Here is a 21,525-nt window from a genome sequence, read left to right as displayed (position 1 = left end):
CTCTTCAGAATAACTGCCTTTGCAAGAGCGAGAAACAAGCTAGCTTGGCATTTTATCACATCTCCTTAGACACTGCTGATAGTACGCCTATAAGCTCACCATGTCTTCCAGCACAACTCATTGCTACCTGCCTGGGCCATCCCAGCGCTAGTGTGTTGACCTGCCAATCAGCTCTGGCCCTCATACAGCTCCTCTCTTGCCTTCCTGGCGAAGAGCACAACTGGCCCAGGAGAGATGGCTGCTAACAGCTTCCCTCTTAGGCTCTTGCTCCAGAAGAGAAACTGCTACTTGGCCACACGCTTTAAAATAAATTGCACTTTAATAAGAAAGACAAACCATGGCACAGCAGCTGCAGAGGTTCAGACTTGCAAAGGACAGTCCTGGTTTTCTGCTCAAGCTACCGTGCCGCTCCTTCAACCAAAGTATGAAAGGCATCCCACAAACGGAGTCCTGTAGAGTCAGACTGCATCCAGCCCTCAAGAGAGAAACGCTCCAGGAGAGGGGGAGGAAGTCTCTGTGTGGAGTCCCCATCCAGTCCCTGGTAATGCAGTACCCCTAGCACCTTGCTAGACACGACAGTCAGCACATGATGACCACAATGCTCAGGGCTGTCCATCTCCCTGTGGATTCTTTGGTTTCCTTGGTCCCAGAGAAGTGGCAGGGTGGGGCTCCTGTCCCCAGGCCACTCTGTGGCTAGTGCATCACATGGAATGGCGCATTCCCTTCTCAGTGCCAATGAAGACAGTGATATTTGTGTAGAGGGGGTGGAGTTTCTTGGAGAGCAGCTGGTACTCCAGTGTGTTCATGCCATCCTGCTTCCATGTTCTCCTCGTCTTGGCCAGCAAGTTAAATCTGTAAGGAAAATTCACAGAGTCAAGCGCGAGAACTCGAGCCCTTCTCCTACCACCTCCCCGCCCAAAGTGCAGCTCCTTGGATTTGCAGGTTAGGAGAAGCTTACGTATTCTTTTTACACAGATTTCCAGTAATGAAATGGTATGGTGTGGTCAATGTTTTGTAACAAGGCGAGGAGGACAGTGTCATGTTTGTCAATAACGGGAAAAACAGTTGCAAATACCCATGCCTATACCTGCCGAAAAAATACAAACCACTCACAATGATGAAGTGGGTGCTCTGAAGAAACTTCACAGCTTAAGATCAGGAGCAGCTATACGTGGCAGGTGGGGAGGAGAAAAGGAAGGAAGGAGAATGCTTGAAAAAGCAGGGACTGGAGGATAATAGATGGCAGACGGACCAAGTTGAAAAAACACACCAAGCAGGAAATAGGAAAGCTGCAAGACTACACATACAGCCTACAAGCAGGAGTGGATGTGCATAACTAGCAAGCAAGGAAGGTTTGAGGACTGAGCCAAAGCTCCAACGGTGCATAAGGTTTTTATGTTTTGAGTCCAACATACAATTTCTACCAATTGTACAGTTTCTACTCTCCCTCTATCCTTGTGATATGGCAACTCAGAGTAGGCAGTGAGGACCAACAGCCCTGGTTGGTAATGGTGGGGGCCTGGGTTTTACAAATGGATTGGAAACAACTATCCAGTTCTCTTTTACTACAAAATTTCCAGTCCAGGTTATTTTGCACCACCACAACAGAGTGTTGGCAAGCTCTGCCACACCAGAAATAGCCTTAAGGGAAAATCACAGCACAAAAACAAAAACTTCTGTCTGGGCTCTCAGTTCTTTAGAATCTCCACATCCCAGGACTTCTCACCAGTTCTCTGTTTACCCTTGTGTGATGTCTTCAGGCCAGCCATAATGGCAACCTTCCTTTCTCTCACAGAAACTGGACTGCAAACCGTTAAAACAACTGAACATTCCATGCTCCCACTCCAGTTTGGCCACTGCTGGAGGCTTCACTCCCTCAAGCACAAAATATCTAAATATGACTATGCTCTGGGAGTTACTCATCCATCATGTTATCTGCAGTGGACATTCACCCTGGCCCAGAGGATTTGGCAGGGTGCATTAAGGAGGATGCAGAGTAGCTACATACAATCACACTTAACCACCTAGTTTACAAGACAGCAGTCCATTTGCAATTGTTCAGGCCACATTTCTGCCCCAAGTAGTCCCCTCCTCTACTCACCTCTTAGGGTTCTGCTCATTGCCCTTGTCGTGCCCATGCTTGATCATACGGTAGCGGCCGTACTGAGTAGATGGGCGAGAGATAACCATCCCACTCAGCGCAACCCTGCAGAGAAGGTGAATGACAATGCAGCATTAGCAGGAGTGAACATGGGGTTTCAGCAGGGGCACAAGTGCTACAATTACACATCCAAGCAATGCAGTGCTTCAGTGCCTTCAAATCTGCACCATGCCACTCATGGCTCCTCTCCTTTGCCCCACCCCTGGGCAACAGCAAGAACAGAATAAAACAATCCTGGATTCCTACCTGAGCTTGCCCAATCCCTCCTTGCCAATATTTCCTATGCTCTGACACAAACCCTAGGGCAATACATGGGGGAAAGTTTGAGAGCCAGGACTCCTAGGGTCACATCCTCAGCCATGCCACCTTAAACCTTTATGAATAGAGTTGCCTAATCCCCCTAAAGCTGCTGGGCTTTATGCTGAAGGGCTGGAACTGGAGCCGGCTCCTTTTCTAGCACCAAGGACCATCTTTACCTGACTGCAATGTCGTCATCTTCACCGCCCCAGCCCCAATAGTTGTTGGGAAAGCCATTCATCTTCATGTATTGCTCTGGACTGAGTGCAGAAACCCCTCCAAAGTAGGACTTGTATGGAAGCCTGCAAGAATTTAAGGGGACATTTATTTACATGTAGCCCACCTGCTACTACCATGCATATAGGAATCTCTAGAGGAAACACATAGGACCTCAGCTGGCACAGAGATATGGGCATCTAATATTACTATGCGAATATTACGTTCACAAGCGCAGGTTCTGCCCACAGGCTTACAGACCAATAGATATAACATGAAAGGAAAAAGGAATGTGGAAGGAAAAGGAAAAGCAATAAATTCGGGTACCAATTCACATGGAATGACCTGAGGGAGAGTTCTGGAAGAGGAATCAAATGGCAGCTAATACAGAGGACCTCACTCTCTTCACTGCATGAAGCATGCATGTCATTTTAGGATTTTTAAGGGCAGCAGTACACTGCATTTCAGGAGAACCATTTCTAGAGCAGGTCCTATCCAGTGATCAAAATTAGACAGGTTCCAGGTGCATTTCGCACCTGGCTATTGGCCACTTGTGACCAAGTGAAGGTGCCTGGGCACCAGGATGGCGCCTGATACCTCCAGCATCTGGAGGTGCATGACTGGGGATCACTGGATCTTTCACACCCTAATACCATTATCCTGTACAATTCTATCAGTTAATATTTTATCTGCATAGTCAGAATGAATGTCGGGAACCAAAATGCTTTTTCTGTGTAGCCTGAGCAGGAGTGGTGAAAAACGTTATAGTTACGTAGTTGTCACTTGTCTTCACTTACCCCACCCCACTGCCCTGCTCACAGTTGTGAAGAATATTCTTAAGTTATGAACGGTCCATGTTAAGAAAAAGGGGTAGGAGTAAGCCAGTATTTATGTAGACTGTCCCTGGATAAAATGACTTGTCTTCAAAGTTCAAGGTTGTCATCTGAACAAGCCAGATGTTAAACTGATAATCACAGTCAACCCATCATTTGAAAAATAAGACTTCAGAGCTGTCTTGCCCCAAAATGGCAACTAGACATTCCATTTTGGTGACTGCACCCTTGGTTTAAGGAGCCATTTGGCACCTAGCTTATAGATCTGAGCTTCTAACACTGGTCTGCCTAGGCTTCCAGTTCTTTAGCACCAACCTTCCCCTACAGCTGAGCTGCTGTATGCAGAAAGCTTTTCTCTATCAACTCCCACCTGTAATGCAGCTGCACTCAAGAAGGCTGCCCTTCTGCCAAGCTCAAAACAGCATCATTTGACTCTTCCCCTGCTTTATCCTCACATCAGTCTTGCAAAGTAGACTGAGGGAGGATGACTGCTTCAAGGTCCCGTCAGTAAGCCTTATGGCTGAGTGAATATTTGAACCCAGGTTTCTCTGGTTCTAGTCTGACATTCTAACTCTTCCAGCACACTTCCCATTCCTCCCCATATCTGTATCTAGAAAACAGCCTAGAAACACACGAGAAAGCAGTTGTTTTCAGTGTGATTTTGTTTTCAGAAGGGAGACTGGGCATCTCTATTTTAAGAAGGAAAGGGTGTTGGGAGGGTTAGAGAAGCATTCCTATGGAAACAGACCCAAATCCAAGAAGCTTACTTGTAGCCAAACTTGTCCATGGCAACAGCCACGTGCTTGGGGAAACGGTCGCAGGTGTACACATTGCGGTCATCTTCAGGGATGAGGTCCACATCATGGAAGAACATACAGTCCCAGTCCTCGTCTTTCATAGCTTCCTTGAAGCCCACATTCAAGAGTTTGGCCCGGTTAAAAGTGTAGTTCTCAGCCTGAGAAAGAGTTGGGTGGCAATTACACCAGAGTGCGCTCTGTGTGTGTGTGTGTGTGTGTGTGTGCGCGCGCGTGCGTGCGTGCGTGCGTAAAAACTAGCTCCGCTAAAGTGCTAAACTCACATCCAGGACAGTCACCACTAGGCGCTACATTAAAATAGTATCCTTCCTCCACTCTGACTTCTGGCATTCTCACATTTGACAGCTCCTCCAGAACCACCTACTCCATTTCTATCTTGGCTTGGGCATGCTCCAGGGGGGACTCATTCATCTACACCCGAGGTTCCTTACCTTATCTCTCCCCCCTCCAAGGAATTTGGTGAGCTCAAACCGCTGGGTGCTGGTTAGTCCCTGCCCGCTCCCCATACCCAGTCTCAGCTCCACCCCACACCGTAGTACTCTTGCTAGGGTTCCTTTCCCTGTGCCTGACTCTTCCCCACCTCTCCAGAGATCAGACTCAGCACAGCAGAAATCATGATTCACTTTTTGGAAGGAACTACAGCTTTCCCTCTCTGCAGCAATCAGAGCGCAACCCACTGCCCCCTACTGAGGCCTAGTGCTGAAAAAAGCTTTGCCTGCCCACCTGCTTTCACTGGGCACTCCTCCATTAACAATAAAGAGAGCTATTGCCTCTATTCCCTCCTCTCCTAAGGAGAGAGAGAGAGACCACACATTAATGCAGGGACAGGCAGCAGCCATGGAGACTCTTCTGCTGGGAGCCGCCCAGAGTGGCTGGGGAAACCCAGCGAGATGGGTGGGGTATAAATAATAAAATTATTAATTATAATTATTATTATTCAAACCTCCTGCCCTGCCCAGCTCACACACGGCTGTGGCAACGCACCTGATGGATGATGTAGATGCCATAGGTGAGCTGCTGCCGCTGCAGGAAAGGGTGCAGGTAGTAGAGCAGGTACTTGAGGTGTTGCTCTCGGTTGCGGTGGGGGATGATGACAGCTGTTTTGTGGACTGCATCGCAGTCGGGCGGACGGTAGCGCCCCCCTTTGGTCACAAGGGGATTCTTCCGCACAATATCATCCAGAGACAGCCCTGCGGGGAAAGTCACCCGAATGGGGCCTCCTGCAGGCGAGCAGAGACAGGGGTAAGGGAAACAATCTCCACCGCCTAGCTAGGTAGTCAGCAGACTGCAGGCTAAGAGCCAACGTGACCCAGAGTCCTCAAGAGGAGAACACCTCGAAACATTTTCATTTTAGATTAAAATGAGCATTAGCCTCCTAGTCAGTTCCAGGGTTCTTTTCTCTTTCCACCTGCTCCATCCCTGGTCATCCCTGCAAACTTTAAAGAATCATAGGATTGTAGAGTTGGAAGGGACCATGTGAGTCATCTAGTCCAGCCACCTGCAATGCAGGATTTTTTTTTGCCCAAGATGGGGCTCGAACCCACGACTCTGAGATTGAGTCTCATGCTCTATGAACTGAGTTATCACTATGCTTTCACTAGTCACACTGGACAAGAAAGGGTGCATGGGTCGAGGAGAGAGAACCACTTCTCTCATTTCACAGAGCACTTCATGGCTTAATGGAAGATCACTTCTACGATGGGCCTACAATCCTCAAGCCTCTTTTTGCGGGGGTCTCTCATCACTAGGCATCTCTATTTAAAAATCACTATTGCCGTACTCTACTTCCAGAATTTGTGTCTTCTTTCCCAGGGCCAAAGAGCGGTGTAAACATGAAGCAAGCTTTTGAACTACACGGTACTCTTTAGTCTCAGAACTAGTACGCTACACACAAAGAGACAAAATTGACCCGAAAGCTTGCTCAGAATTTACTTCACTGTTTCACGCTCATTTTTGCCTTTCACGTGCCACCCAAAACCTTTCCAGATGGCTAGCTGGTTCAATGAAACAATACATTAGAGCTTCTGTGACTCTTAATTTCAGAACAACCACTCCCGCCCAACACCATTCAAACCTTAGGGCTGACTCCAAATCCCCAGTTCCTAACCAGAACCAGGATCAAGAACAGAGAAGCCCTTACCAAGGAAAGGAGATGCCTCTGGACAGTAAGGAAGTTCCTCTGGGGGCAGAGGGGGCCGGGCAATCAGGCTGAGGTTGGCGTAGACGTCCCCTGGCAGCGAAACATTGTGTAGGCTGGACAATATAGTCAATGTGCCCCCCTTGTAGAAGATGCCCAGGAAATAGGCAACACGCTTTCGGTAGCCATCGTGGTACAGCAGAGCCATCACCACCAGCTGCACCCCTAGGAAGAGCAGCAGGTAGCGGCCACGCAACTGCAGCATGGCTGAGGCAGGGCCAGGATCATCTATCCATGGTGCAGCTGGGGTGAAGGGTGGCGGCGGCAGCAGCAGCAGCAAGGGAAACAGAAGACAGTGACCTGTTGGAAGCAGCAGAAGGTAGAATGAGTACAGGCAATGCTCATTCGTCAGGTTAACAATTTTTTTTATGCACAAACATTTTGATGGGCCAAAAAAGGTGCCCCAGTTAAAGTGCCAGCAGGTTTTGGGGGGGTGGGGAAGAAACTAATTTTAATGCAAGTACAAACTGTAGCACAGAAGCACCATTTTGAGAGGCATTCCGTGTCTTTGGGGAGAGAATAGCCATTTACAACCCATGCATGCATCGCCTAAAAGCAAGCATCATCTTCGCTCGAAAACCATTTAATGCCGATTTGATTATCTGATCAGCCTCCTGACGTTCACAACGCTCAGCTTTCGCTTGGATGCTTACAAGAAAATGCATTTCCTGCCCCCACCTCGCCCCCAAACGTTTCATGTCTACATATGCAGGGGTAAGGTTCTGAAAGCGGGGGGAAGTTCACATCCAGAGCCCAGCCCAGCCATTTGTTACACACAAGGCGATCTGCTCTCAGCAAGCACAAGTATGGACAGACGTGGCACCGCGAGACAAAGCAACTAACAGTAATAGCATCTTCCTGTCTCTGCAGCTGCATGAGAAGTCTCAGTGCAGCAAAAAGCAAACCGCACACCTGCCAAATGAGAGGTGCCCACAGGAAAGGAGAATGTGGGAGTGGGTGGTAGGCATAGCAACATAACATGGCGAACATATGCACCAGGGAGGGGAAAGAAGTTAGGACAAGTGGCAGACAGAAAGAAATAGGATAGCAGAATTATTTTTTGCTTACACTCCCTCCCTCCCCCCAAAAACCAAGGAAACACAGAAGGATTAAGCTTGGCAGCTTTCAAGTAAAAAAAGGAAAAAATATGTTAAGCTCAGTTGCAGATCAATCCCCAGAATCTGCAGGAAGGGCTGGGAATGCCCCCTGACAGAAATGCTAGAGAACTCCTTCCAGTCCAAGGAGACAATTCTGAGCAAGGTCTTGACTAAGGCATAAGGCAGTTTCCTACATTCCTGGGAAACTGCCTCTCCTCCCATGGAACTCCATAGTTGAATGGTGACTTGAATCTGGGTTCTCCCAGATACTATGATGCTCTGACCACAACACAGTTGTTCTTAGAATAATGTTGCCAGAGCCTCCTTTCTCCATACCCCGGAGCTGCTTCATTTAAAGTGTCAAAAGCCATGTTTTGCACGCACATATAAACTTAGTCCACAGCTGTTGCTATCTGCAACACTTGAGGGAGGAGGGAGGGATGGGAACAGGCGCGAGTCCCCTTGCCGCAGCCCTTTCCATGCACCTTGTCCACTCTTTGGTTTCCAATATTCGGCCCTTGGGCCTCCAGCTGCCAGCCACTTCACATATCTCAGCGTTTGGGTTGTATAGATCCTCTTCACCCTGGCTTTTGACACTTGCAAGGTATGCTTTTAGCACCCACCTTATTTCCGTGACTGCAAGTTGTTTAAACTGTTTTTAACGTGTGTTAATTGTTGCAAGCTGCCCCGACACCCAAGGGTGAAGGCTAATAAATTATTATACTGTAATAATCTACCCGATTGCAGAATCTCGGGTAACGTGGCAGGAAAGGGCTTGGGGGAGTGCAACGTGGAGCAGCACATTCCATACCTATAAGTGAGAGAAGTAGCCTGCTTTGGTTACCTATTTTGCTATCTGCCCACACCCTGTGCAGCGCAACAGGTGTCTCGGAGCAGTGCCAACTGGCAACAGCTAAGGAGGAACAAGGAAATGGCCCAAATGATTCCTGTAAGAGATGTTCCAGGGTGATATAAGAAATAAGGAAATGAATCACACATAAAGGTAAAGGACCCCTGAAAGTTAAGTCCACTCACGAACAACTCAGGGGTTGCGGTGCTCATCTGGCTTTACTGGCCAAGGGAGCCGACGTTTGCCCGCAGGCAGTTTTTCTGGGTCATGTGGCCAGCATGACTAAGCTTCTTCTGGCGAAACCAGAGCAGTGCACAGAAACATCATTTACCTTCCCACCAGAGCGGTACCTATTTATCTACTTGCACTTTGACATGCTCTGGAGCTGCTAGGTTGGCAGGAGCTGGGACCGAGGAATGGGAGCTCACCCCGTCTCAGGGATTCGAACCATCGACCTTCCGATCGGCAAGCCCTAGGCTCAGTGGTTTAGACCACAGAGCCACCCACGTCCCACATAGATGTCACATATAGGCAACCCTAATTAAAACCTTCAGGGAAGAGCTGACCCTTCCAGATTCACTGAGCTGTTCCACTGCCCAAAGCAAGAGGCTCAGTCAAGGGCATCTTGCTTCATCTGGGAAGAAAGAGGAGCATTATTACATCACTTAGTCAAACTCAACAGATTAGGAAATGGGATTAGGTGTGTAGCTGGTTTTGCCTCTATGTGTTCATTCCCAACACACTTTGACGTGAAAAACTTCACAGAAAAGGCAAACAAGCTCCGTCGTAATGTAGCCTGCAACCAAGTTGGAAAACTTCCTTCTTTGTTGCCGTGATATTGTTCTATACCTTTTTTAAAAAGGTATAGACCAGCATTTTGATAGGAAGGTTTGGGTATGAGAAAACCTAAACCTTGGCTCTCCTTTCTAACCCAACTATTAATATGTGAAAGTAGGAGGTACTGCACAACTGGTAGAAAAGTATCCAAGTGGCTCAAAGCCAGTGAGCAAACACAGATAAGTAGTGCGCTTGCTGGTAACAAAAGGCACATATTTTACACAATGGCTTTTACGGGAGCAGCTGCCATGATTTCCAATCAGCAAATAATAGCTTTTAGCAAAACCACCAACTCCATTTCTTGGCATCCGTCTGTCTTGGGAGACAAAGAAAGAGTGCACCTTCAAGGATAGCGTCAAACCGTTGGAGAGTTACAGCGCCCGCTGTGGCTACAGAGACCAATGTGGGAGAGACATGTTTTGTTGCAGCTGCAGCAGACGAAGGCATCTGGTTTTGCTGCTACAGGTGCACCTTAGCATTTCTGACTCCTTACAGACTCTGGATCACCGTTAGGATGCCTACGTCAGGTCATTCAATATGAATGACGCAGTTTGTCATTGCAAAACAAATGCAGCAGAGATGAATTCACTGGGGCCCTTCCTAGGCAGCCTTCTTGGGACCTGAACATTCTACCATCTAAAGCAGTGCAGTGAATTGGAGCCGTTTCAGTAGCCTAAGCGGAGGCAAACAGGGTAGTACAAGAACACTGCAATCTGGAGATGCTTCTCAAGCCTGACACCAGCATGGAGGATTCGTCCTACCCTGCAGCCCTCGCAAATAAAAGAAAGAGTGGAAGGCTGGTGTGACAATGTAGCCAAAGTTTTAAAAGCTGCCTGATCAGCTCTACGGTCCCCTTTCCCAATGCACATTATTGTATTCTGGAAATATGGTTTAACACGAATAAGTAGATTGCTGGAGCATGTTATTCAAAAGTTCCTGCAATGCTCCTTTCCCCATGGCTGCCAACAAGCTAGAGTCTCTGCCTTGCCATGCCATGTGACCTGGGCTCCAAACCACAAACGGTAGGCAAGGTTAAAGTCATGCCTTGATTCAAAGTAAGGCTGCCGCTGGCTAGCAAGTGGTGTGCCGCACAGCAGTTGAGGTAAGGGGCTGGACAACAGGGAGGAACCAGTGGGAGCAGCTGTGGCTACCTAACCTCCTACTATACAACCCTGGCTTGTGAAATTGCCAGTTAGAGCAGGGTAGTGAACGCAATTAAGAGTAACTGATCCAGAATCAAATATTATCCTTGGGCTTATCCACACTTACCTTTCCTCTGTGCTTTCCAGGCATGGTCCATACTTTAAAGCTCTGTGCCTTTGTCTTTTTGCCCCAGAGATTTCCCTGTGAAAACCCACTCTTTAAAGCTGAATCGGAGCAAGCAGCTCCATCTGCAGAAAACCTGAATTGCCATTTGTTGTGCTTCAGCTTTAAAAAGCAGGTTTTCATAGGGAAAGCTCCAAAGAGAAAAAAAGAGTGCTTATATGTGTATTTATTGAATATGTACCTGCAGTTATTTATTGATATATATCTCAGGGCAGTTATTGGAATAAAATCAGAATGGAACTTTCTGACATGGACATTGAACTTTAGAACGCAGGGCTGTGCCTATAAAGCGTGGGGCCAAAAAGCCCTTTATCTCATCAGGATCCTGATCCAGCTACCAGTGTCAGTTCTCGGGGGTGGGGGGTGGGGGGTGGGAAAGAGAGGTTTAGGACTCAGAGATCAAGACATAGGAGAAGCTCCAGGTCCTGGGAAATGCATTTCTACTGCGTCTTCCTTCAGAGAGCTTTAAACAAAACAAGAGGTCATTGATTTGAAGGTAACGATAATGAGCTAGGCTTCTGCATCAAGTGCAGAAGGACACTTCCACTCCAATCTAAATAAACTACCCTCAAAGGGCCTCTCCCCACACAATCAGGCCATCTCTTCACCAGGAACTATTTCCCCCTGGAATTTGTAGCCAACCCATGTTAGACTGAAGTTCTAGGAACCAGAAGTCACATTATAGAAGAAACCAACCTGACGAACAAGTTATGGGCTGCTCATTAACCAGTACATTAATAATGAAAGAGCCATTAAAATAGAGCCACGGCTTGGTCAAACTGGAAAGCACTCTCAATAAATTGCTTTCTGCACCTTGGGAGTTTCACCTCTTTAAAATTCACACTGGTGTTACCCTCTTCCTTTTTTGACTTCAGTAGCTCCGGCATAAGATGAGCGAACTTTCCAGAGATGCTTACAGAGTTCTTTCCTGTAACTTATCAGCTCCATTTCACACCATCCTTATGGCTCACCTTGTCCAACTACACTTCCCCCGCCCCTTCCCTGTCAAACCCTCATTGGGATCTCTGCAGATTAGTCCAACCATCACAAGCAGCATACTCACAAGCTCATAGCTAGTACTGAGCAATGGATGCGCCTCTTTTCCTGTTGAACTTATTGGCCAAACCTGCCTAGGGAACCACGAGAAGGGAAAAACAAAGCCCTGCATGAGAAAAGAACTTTCTTTATCCTCCACACTCACAGTCTGCATTTTTCAAGTATGGGGTACTTCACTCTCTCAACTGAAATGAAGGCAAGTTCAGAAACTGGCTAGACTTCAGAAGGAAACGTCACGTTTAAGGGAAAAGATGAAGGGCAGCAACTGAAGTATGTGCTTTGGCCATCTTTTCAAAACCTGGCTGAATTTGGCAAAGAATGGGCCGAGACTAAAATAAGAACACATAGCCAATTGGCTTCAGTCAGTAAGTAGAAGAGGGGAGGGCCTGAAGCACAGAAACTGAAACAGCTCAGCACAGAGCGGCCTCTTTCAAAAGTCTGCGTATCAAACACATCCTCACTGTGGAATGCATGGGACATTGCCAAATAAAGCAATTTTTCAGCTGGCAACTTGAAACTTGAGTACTGACCACCCCCCACTCCCAGGACTACTACTAAAGAAACAGGTTCTGACCTCACTGCACATTTCTGACCAGGGTGTGAAAAGCTGGGCCACATGGGAGGTTTTTAATCCTCCACAGGAATGAGATCTTATCAGCTTTGTCAGTAAGGAAGGTATTTTTCTTCCACTAGGCAAGGCTTCCTCGAAGGGGAGGGTAGAAGCGAAACTATGCTGAGTATCTGCACCATCCACCTTTATGTTCTAAGCCAAGCCAGGCCTTCTAGAGATGACACAGAGAGATAAAAGCTTAAGAAGGAACTCTGGTGATTCCCATTTTGTTCTCACAGGCCAGATGCTTATGGGAAGCCCACAAGCGAAACACGAGTGCCAAAAGCACTCAACCCACTCATGTCCACAAGATTCGGAGAACATTTATGTTCTTCCTGCCACCGAGTCTCTAACACTAGCAATCAGGCACATGCATAACTCTGTTTATTCACAAACTTGCTGCTAATTCCAGTCCTCTTCCTCCCCTCTCTTGCCCACCTTTGAACTGTACACAAGAGAATCTGGTTTACTGCAGCTCTGTAAAGCACCATGCATCCTCAACAGCAATTCCATTCTATGACACTTCATGCGATCTTACAAGGCTTCTTCCTTTCACTGAATCTGTGCAATTCCATTACACAGAAAGCACAAAAACCACAGAGTCATAATTTCTGGCACAGCCTGAAATTCTGCAGAGGGTGCAGATGCCGAAGCCTCCTTATTGAGTTCAGACCAAGATTAACCTTGCCTCAGGAGGTAAAGACGATGTCACCCCAAAGATTCAGTGTTTCCCTCCAAGGCAAACAGGATGCAGTCTTAAGTTGGCCCAACTTTATTTATATATAAATAAAACTAGTTATTTAAAATGCTGGACAGCATTACTTACTGCAGAGAACTCTTCCTCAGGCTGGAAATCTGAAGTGGGGGAAATATTAGCTGCTGCTGTGCCAGTTCATAATGTTTACCCAGGCATGTCTAAGAGCCTTTTCAATTCCTCAATGAGCTGGAACAGTTTAGATGCTAGGCTACTCACTTATTTCATCAAGAGCAGCACCTCTCAACTCTCCAAACGTGTGAGATGCCTGTACTAAAGAGGCAACAGCTAAATCTCTGGTTTTCCTTATAAGCTTCCAGTCTAATTTGATCCAAGGCTGCATTGGTAGAATCATAGAATCATAGAATCATAGAGTTGGAAAAGACCACAAGGGCCATCGAGTCCAACCCCCTGCCAAGCAGGAAACACCATCAGAGCACTCCTGACATATGGTTGTCAAGCCTCTGCTTAAAGACCTCCAAAGTAGGAGACTCCACCACACTCCTTGGTAGGTCAAAACCACCTGGCTTTCAGCCCTGGATAAATGTGACTGCACCTACCATCGCAAGGTTCACAATGATTATAATTCCTATGTTGAAATCCATTTTTAAAACTCCCCTCAGAGCATTTATGGGCCCCAATTCAAAGTACTGGTGCCGACCTTTTCAAGCCCTTAACAACTTGAGACCTGGTTATATGACCCTGCTCATTCACTAAAATCAGCTATGGAGGTCCTGGTCATGAGCAATTAGGTTGCCAGGCACAAAAGATGGGGTCTTTTCAGCGGTGGCCCCATGGTTACGGAATTCCCTTCTGAGTGAGTTACACACACTGCCTTCAGTGCAGGGTTTCAAGTGGGACTTAACATCTCTTTTCCAGGCTGCCTTTTCTTAATGTGTTCTTCAGCTGTACTTTCAAGTTCTCTCTCTCTCCCCCACCCCACCCCATCCCCACACACAGGGAAAGAGAGTGAAATACTTAGGCTTCATTGGGCCTAGGTGCTGCTTCATAATAATTCAGCTCATTTGTTGTGTTTCTTATTGTTTCTGTGCTTACCACTTTGTGAGGGCATGGCCTACGAGGCAGCCTATAAATTTGTCACATAAAATAAATTGATGACTCTTCCTGAATAAAATTCAGAAGGGTAAAGGCAGTCAGCACAGCTTATTATGAATGGAGTGCATATGGTGAAGAACAAAGATCATCTTTTCAAGAAGACATCTGCGTATATGACAAGAATAGGTGGCATTTTTTTCTGTTTAACAAACCTGCCCCACCTCTAATTAGCTATTTTGTCAATGATGTAATTATTATTATTATTATTATTATTATTATTATTATTATTATTAATACCCTGCTCTCCCCAGCCAAGGCTGGGCTCAGGGCAGCTAACAACCAATAATGAAAACAAGTTGAATGAATACAACTTAAAAACAAGATTAAAATACAACATTAAAACATTAAAATGCAGTCTCATCACAGGAGGAGAAAGGAAAAAAGAAAGAAGGGGAGGGAATGGAGATAGAAAGTTGCAGCAGCCTTGCCTGGACATCACATACCTTTACTGAACGTGGACGTTCCTATAATGTCCATACATATGGGAGCAGTTCACCTACTAAAGTACTTTCCTTGAACAATACGTTCAGAATTATGTAAACATTCAGCTCCAAACGCAAACACCTTTTATATACATCATGCATATAAGACATGTACAAATGTCACCAATAATAAAGCATGAGAAGGAAGCACATCTGTTCTAACTAAACAGTGCCAATCCTCCCACAGCATTGGCTCTTAAAGGCCAGAAGACAGAAATTACTACATGCCTTGGGCTGTGTTACTGGACAATCCCAGCTTTAAAGTGCAGAGACTGACACCCGAGACAGCACTGTGCCAGCTGAAGAAACACAGGCAAACTGAGCCGGGGATGGATGAATGCTCCTGAATAATTATTTACAAGGCTGTGATGTTCCCTAGCGATTAGTGTTCAGTGCAAAACAACGTCTTGAATATCTGGAGAAGTGAGCTGCTTAGATATCTTAAGCAAGCTGGCATGATTGCTAGCATCACCACAAAAAGCTACAAGACTTGTAAGGGTATCACAGCACCTAGGTTGGCCCTGCTTCCCCTCCAGCTGAATGCATAAGGGCTCATATCCCCAAACTCAGATCTACACCTACACACAAGGACATCTGCATTCTCTAACATGGGCTTCCTGGCATATAGAAATGCTTCACATTACACTTCACATTAGAGGAGTTGACTGTTGGGAAAGACAACAGAAGCAAAGGGAGCTTGTAGCCTGCACCAGAAGAACTCCTGTCCTCCCTTGAGAACATAGCCATTCCCTTGTCCAGAGTTGGCTTCTGGGTTCTCCCCCAGATCATCTGGGAAAAGGGAGTGCCTCATAATGGGAGACCATGGGCAGTGCAGAGAAATGGTCACCTACAACTGCCATGCCCAAAGAAGGAGGGGATCTATAACTGTATGAACTGCGATTGGAAAGATATTGGAAAATGCAAGCAAATGTGAATTTAAGGGTGCCCACCTGTGCAGTTCTGTTTCCTCAGCTAGATCAGAGAGGTCGTCCTTAATTCTTGGAGTGCAGCACTTTTTTGGTCCCAATCTCCATGGAGTTTCTGCAATGAATCGGGGAGGGTGAAGAGAGAGGTCAACTTAGAACTAGCGCATATGACAGGGCAGAAGGAAAAAGCATAGAGGCAGAACCTGGCATTTTCACACAGCAATGCAACATCGCCACATGAAACCCAACAGCACGCAGCCAATTTAAACAGGAAGTGGAGAGCTGCTAGTGCAAAGTAGGATGAGGAAATGGGGGGGGGGGAGAGAGAGACAGAGAGAATGGGGTCAGGAATGTGCAACGTGTACAGAACGGGAATGGGAGTTAATCACTACCAGCAGTCAGTACTTCCAACAGGGAACAGAACAGTTTTCCATACCGAATCATGCCATTTGACAATCATTCCAGATTTCTTTCTTCAAATTAATGCACTGCACAGAGACAAAACTGACCGAATAATTAAGAATAATTCAATTGCACCTATGGCACACAGCACATCCCGGAACAACAGAAATAGCACTAAAAGAACCCCCTTCCAGAACCAAATCACTACTCAGAGTCTTTTATACTTTCTATTCAAGAAGTCAATTCTTTGCTGCTTAGTTTATTCATTATCCCACAGGGGGAGGCATAGAAGTCTTGCTGTAGGTTAGGCAGTGGTATATTCCCTGTGATTCAGCTCCACACTTCCCTAGTGAACAGGAGACTTAGCGTTCTGTTGCTTAGACAACCCACGGGTTGCCAAGATGCAACTGTTAGTGCCTAATTTTTCTTAAAGGGCTAGAAATTCTGGAATAAGTGCTGACTGGGGAAAGGAAGCTCTGGCACTCGGGTTTCAACCCCCCTGCCTTTTGCATATGCAGCCTTCCCACCCTATTAAAAAGAAATATGGTGCCCTACCTGTAGATTATGATCTAACACAACTGAACCAAGAATTTCTATAAGCTTCAAGGAGTGTCTGTCGCCGTAGTCTTAAAGTCAAAGAACAGCCTCCAAAGTCACCTAGGCTAACCCCTCTTCAAATATTTACAAGGACATGTTGTACAACTTCTATGGAGTGGATCACTGCCAACAATCACTTCTTAAACCACAATTAAGCAACAATCACATGGCAACAATGCACACATGCCACTCATACAGAAAGGCTGCTATTGTAAAGACAGCATTTTAACACCCTCATATAAGCCACTAAGTCAACAGTGACTGGCGACAATGTGCCTAAGGTGCCTTTTTTATTGTAGTTTCCCATGCAGTCTTCAATGAGTTTAAATCATAGAATTGCAGAGTCCCCATCCCCTTTTCCCCAAGGGGGCGGGACACTAATCTTTTTTAAAAAAGAATTGTATTAATTTGGCCTCTGATCCCTCGAGCCCTTTAATCTGTTAAGATGATGACACCCTTGATGATGTCCATGTGCATGTTTGTGTGTGTGCACACACGTTTGTGTGTTCAGAGTTCACAGAACAGTGAACACTATAAAAATCTAATTGACTTACTACGTATAGTTAAACTATGAATTTGCTCGTACAATATGTAGTAATGGCCGCCAACTTGGATGATTTAGAACTGGGCTCATTCACGGAGGACAAGGCTATCAATGGTTACTAGTCATGATGAGCATGCCCTACCTCCACTGCCAGAGCCATGCCTCTGTGAACCAGCTGCAGGGAATAATCACATCTGGCCTGATTCAGCAGGGTTTTATCTGTATCTACACATGCACACACGGAGGCAACTGTGATGTCATCTCTCTGTCTCAGTTACACCAACCCAAGAGCTGCAAAATATGTGGGAAAGGGTACCCAAAATAATCAAAGGGTTGGGATACTGTTCCGACAAGAAAAGGCTAACAAATCTGAAGACATTTTTTTTATAATGAGACAAGAGGAAGAATATGCTTGAAGCTTACTGCGTTATGCATGGTAAGGAAAATGAGAGATATATTTTTTCCCCTCCCTCACAATACACTCAGGATCATCCAGGCAATTGAGGATATACAAAAGAAAGTACAGTTCACACAGCCTAACTTGTGCAATTTGCTTCTACCAGGCAGGACAATGGCCACTGGTTCAAGATGGCTTTAAAAGAGGATCAGACAAACTCAGGGAGAGGTTCTCTGCAGTTATTGGTCCTTGTAGCTTAATGGAACCTCACAGTTCAGAGGCAGCATGCCACGGACTACCAGCAGAAAAGGATAGGAAGGGCCACTGCACCCATGCGTTGCCTCTGGGCTCCACAGAGGTATCTTTTTGGCCACTGTGGCAATCAGGATAATGGGGTAGAGGGGTATCTCAGCTGCTGCACCACCTCCAAGGCCAGGCAATTCATAGAAGAACACTCTATTCCCTCCCCCCCCCCCGTGTTGCCTCTCCCTGAAAGCTCCACAGTTCTCTGCTGAATTGGCCTGGAATTAAGAGCCTTGCTGGATCAGACCAAAGGTCCATTAAATCTATTCCGAACCATCTTGATTTATTTATCAAACATCTAAAATTAGTCACCGCGCAAAACAATTGAGAAAAATCCTCGGTGCACAGAAGCTCACGATCTATATTTTGAAAAACAAAAAAAGAGAGAAAAAGATCAACCCATGTGGTTCCTATCATGTGGCAATATATGCCAAAAAAAGAAAGGAAAGGAAACAAAAGGGAAGTGTCCGAATTCTTTCAGAAACAGTCAGCCATCTCAAGTCCTGACCTTTCTAAGGGAGACAATTTTTCTCAGTGTGCCTATTAGGTGGTTCCCCATTAACTCCCCACAAACAGACCGGGTACTCATCAGCATTAGCACAAGCACTCTGTGTGCAGAAGTCACTTCAGCGGGATGGATGAGTGCCAAGGGAACGCAGCTTTGAAATTATCTTTGGCTGCCGCTTGTAACCACGCTCTGTCTGGAGGCCGTTAAAGAGGCCAGACGCTAGAAGCTGCACCTCAAAAGAAATCTCTCTTTGAGGGTTGATAGGCCAGCCTTTCCCAACACACCCCGTCCTTCTACAGACACATACATAACCAAGGCCAAAAGTAAGTCTATTGAAAAGTAAAGAAGAAGAGGGAAACAACCCCAAAACATGAAATTCACACAGCACAAGGATTCAAAAGAAAATATGAGGGTTGGCAATAATCCCGTGGAATCCCCAAAAATGAAAACATAGCAGCAGTGGTTACAGAAGTAGTGATTACGTTCTCTGTGCTCCCCAGCCTTAGAAGACTTGGCTATTATCAGATCTGAGTTGGGAAACTCAGCCAGTTTGCAAAGCCATGAACTGGAGGGCACTTGCTCCAGCCAAGGGACAAAGTGTAGTGAGAAAATTATTTGTGAGAAAGACAAAACCCAAGGAAGATTCTGTCTACTATCAGAAGAGTAAAAAGGCAAGGTAACATATTCATCCAGACAAACTTCTGGTAGTCTGTTGGGGGGGGGGGGGAGCAGGTTTGCAAGTTACAAAAGTTCATCAGGAAAGAACATCGAGGTACAGATTGGAGACAAATAAATGCTTTCTTGTAACTGTTTCTGTTCCGTTCTGACAGAAAATACTGTGACTATTAGGGTGTTGTAGGTGATCCAAGAATATCAGCGGCAAACATATTACCAATTCCTAGCTAGTGTTAGAAACAGAGATACAAAAACTAGGAGCCAAATGCACTTTAAACCTAGGTAATGGTTGCCAGAACCAGTGTTAGAAACTCAGATATATAAGCTAGGTGCCAAATGCCTCCTTAAACCAATGTTACAGTTGCCATTTTTGGGCAAGATGGCTCTAATGTTTGAAAAATAAGACTTTAGAGCCATCTTGCCCAAAAATGGCAACTAAACATTCCATTTTGGTGACTGTAACCTTGGTTTAAGGAACCATTTGGCACTTAGCTAATATATCTTAGTTCCCAATACTGTGTACAACAGCCAGGCATGTGAGATTTTCTTAAATCCCTGAACATGTCTCCAGTCTAACTTGCAGCCCTTTGTCTTACCCCAGCCATGCTGCTGTAGCACTTGACTGCATCCTTGAATACTGTTGGCTTGTAGAGTACACCTACACAATTGTGAACTGATATCTTATCAGGGCACCCCTACAACTCCCAATTGTGAACAAGTACCTTGTCAGCACAAGGTACGCGTGTTGGCTGCGGGTGGCGCTGTGGGTAAAACCTCAGCGCCTAGGACTTGCCGATCGCATGGTCGGCGGTTCGAATCCCCACGGCGGGGTGAGCTCCCGTCGTTCGGTCCCAGCTCCTGCCCACCTAGCAGTTCGAAAGCACCCTTAAGTGCAAGTAGATAAATAGGTACCGCTTTATAGCGGGAAGGTAAACGGCGTTTCCGTGTGCTGCTCTGGTGCCGGTTCGCCAGAGCAGCTTCGTCACGCTGGCCATGTGACTCGTAAGTCTCTGCGGACAGCGCTGGCTCCCGGCCTCTAGAGTGAGATGAGCGCACAACCCTAGAGTCTGTCAAGACTGGCCCGTACGGGCAGGGGTACCTTTACCTTTACCTTTTACCTTGTCAGCGCAGCCCCACAAAAGTTATATTCCCAAATTCATAGAACTAACTGCACCAGTGTAAACAGACGTGTGACCAAGGCAAAGCTATAAATCAATTGCAAATATGCATTTTACATTAATGTGAAGTCCTTCCTTGAGGGAGGGAGGGAGGCTAACTGCATATCCATTAATTCCTCTAATTTAGACGCCTGCCCTCAAGAACTTCCTTAAAATCAGAAAACTAGACAAGCTTCTTTCACATTATTATTGAATCGCATATCTAAACCTGTTACAATTCACCACCAGTAGGGATACCCAGACTATAGATAGCATGCATGAATCACCACTTTCTTGCCCATATGCTATCTTCTTCCCCTTACAGGAAGCATGGCAGGAACTAAAAATGAAAGTCACCATTATGGTGCAACAAATGGGTTGGGAACCTCTTCCAGCTGGTGGGCCCAATCTGATAGGTGAGCCAGGGTGACTACAGCACTACACTTCAAAATCCAGAGTGTTAGTTCAAACTGCAGTCCATTTGCAAGGAGCACCACACATCCATTTTAGCAGTGGATTCATTGGAAGCTGCTTCCTTTTTCCTGGAGGAAGGCATGCTTCCACTGGCCATCAACAGTGAAAAGGTCCCTTGCTGCAGCAAAGGAACCAGGAGCTCGTTTTAAGCTCTGGGGGGTGGGGAGTGAAACAAAATACAAGCCAAAAGAATGATGGGATTCTAGAGCAGGGTTGCCCAACTTTTCATAACAAGTGGGCCACAAGGGTACTTCGAAACAGAACCCACGGGCCACACACTGCCTTGTGCGCATAGCCTCGCTTACCTGACTTTGTGAAGGCAGTGCAAGGGCTGAGGGGGGCGTCAAATGTTGCTGAGGGACACCAAAAAAGGCCTCATGGGCTGCACACTGGACCACCCTTTTCTAGAGCAACATTTCCCCATCTGTAACCGCCGACCTATCATCTCCATGCATAAGGCATAAAAAAAAACTTTTACTACCTTCTTTCAAGCATAAATTCAGCAAGGGGAGGAATGGAATAAATACTCCACAGATGCAAGGCAAGATCTCTGTAGGCACTGGTGACCCATGTCCTAATATTACCCAATATTTGGTGCACAAACACCCAGAAATCTAACTGGACACACTAGCTTGCCCACCGCCCTGTGCTGCTCCTTTGTCACTTGGCTAGCTTTTCTACATCTCTCAACTGCTTTCCCCCAATACCTATCCATCCCATATTTTCACAGCACTTGATCTTAGGCAAGTGAACCCAAAGTGGACACAGAGTATGATGCTACTCTATGTATCTCAGAAGGATTATGATCCACACTTCTACCCATCTTTAGGCCTAGTACCAATAACATGTGCAACACTTTGCATTGCCGCTCCCCTTGCTGAAGTCTTGCACAACT

The 21,525-nt window shown here is 46.2% G+C and overlaps 1 protein-coding gene across 4 annotated transcripts in view; it reads right to left on the bottom strand.

The window, feature by feature from the left end:
• Nucleotides 1-300: 300 nt before the first annotated feature.
• The window catches only part of LOC310710961 (beta-1,4-galactosyltransferase 3-like), a 44,671-nt gene continuing 23,446 nt past the window's right edge, over nucleotides 301-21,525 (bottom strand). For 2 of the 4 annotated variants that reach the window (XM_083512334.1, XM_083512333.1), the window contains 7 exons: nucleotides 15,598-15,688; nucleotides 6,463-6,819; nucleotides 5,307-5,542; nucleotides 4,275-4,462; nucleotides 2,638-2,760; nucleotides 2,102-2,206; nucleotides 301-852 (listed from right to left, as the gene is read on the bottom strand). In XM_083512334.1, coding sequence (XP_083368460.1) covers nucleotides 702-852; nucleotides 2,102-2,206; nucleotides 2,638-2,760; nucleotides 4,275-4,462; nucleotides 5,307-5,542; nucleotides 6,463-6,724 — 1,065 coding nt within the window. In that variant the 5' untranslated portion in view covers nucleotides 6,725-6,819; nucleotides 15,598-15,688 and the 3' untranslated portion in view covers nucleotides 301-701. Of the gene's footprint in view, nucleotides 853-2,101; nucleotides 2,207-2,637; nucleotides 2,761-4,274; nucleotides 4,463-5,306; nucleotides 5,543-6,462; nucleotides 6,820-15,597; nucleotides 15,689-16,009; nucleotides 16,039-17,258; nucleotides 17,318-21,525 lie in introns of those variants that run through there. The other 2 variants (XM_083512335.1, XM_083512336.1) reach the window with 2 other exon arrangements.

Source organism: Podarcis liolepis (assembly GCF_965112155.1).
Source record: "Podarcis liolepis genome assembly, chromosome: 7".
NCBI lineage: Eukaryota > Metazoa > Chordata > Lepidosauria > Squamata > Lacertidae > Podarcis > Podarcis liolepis.
This window is presented reverse-complemented; position numbering and strand designations above follow the sequence as displayed.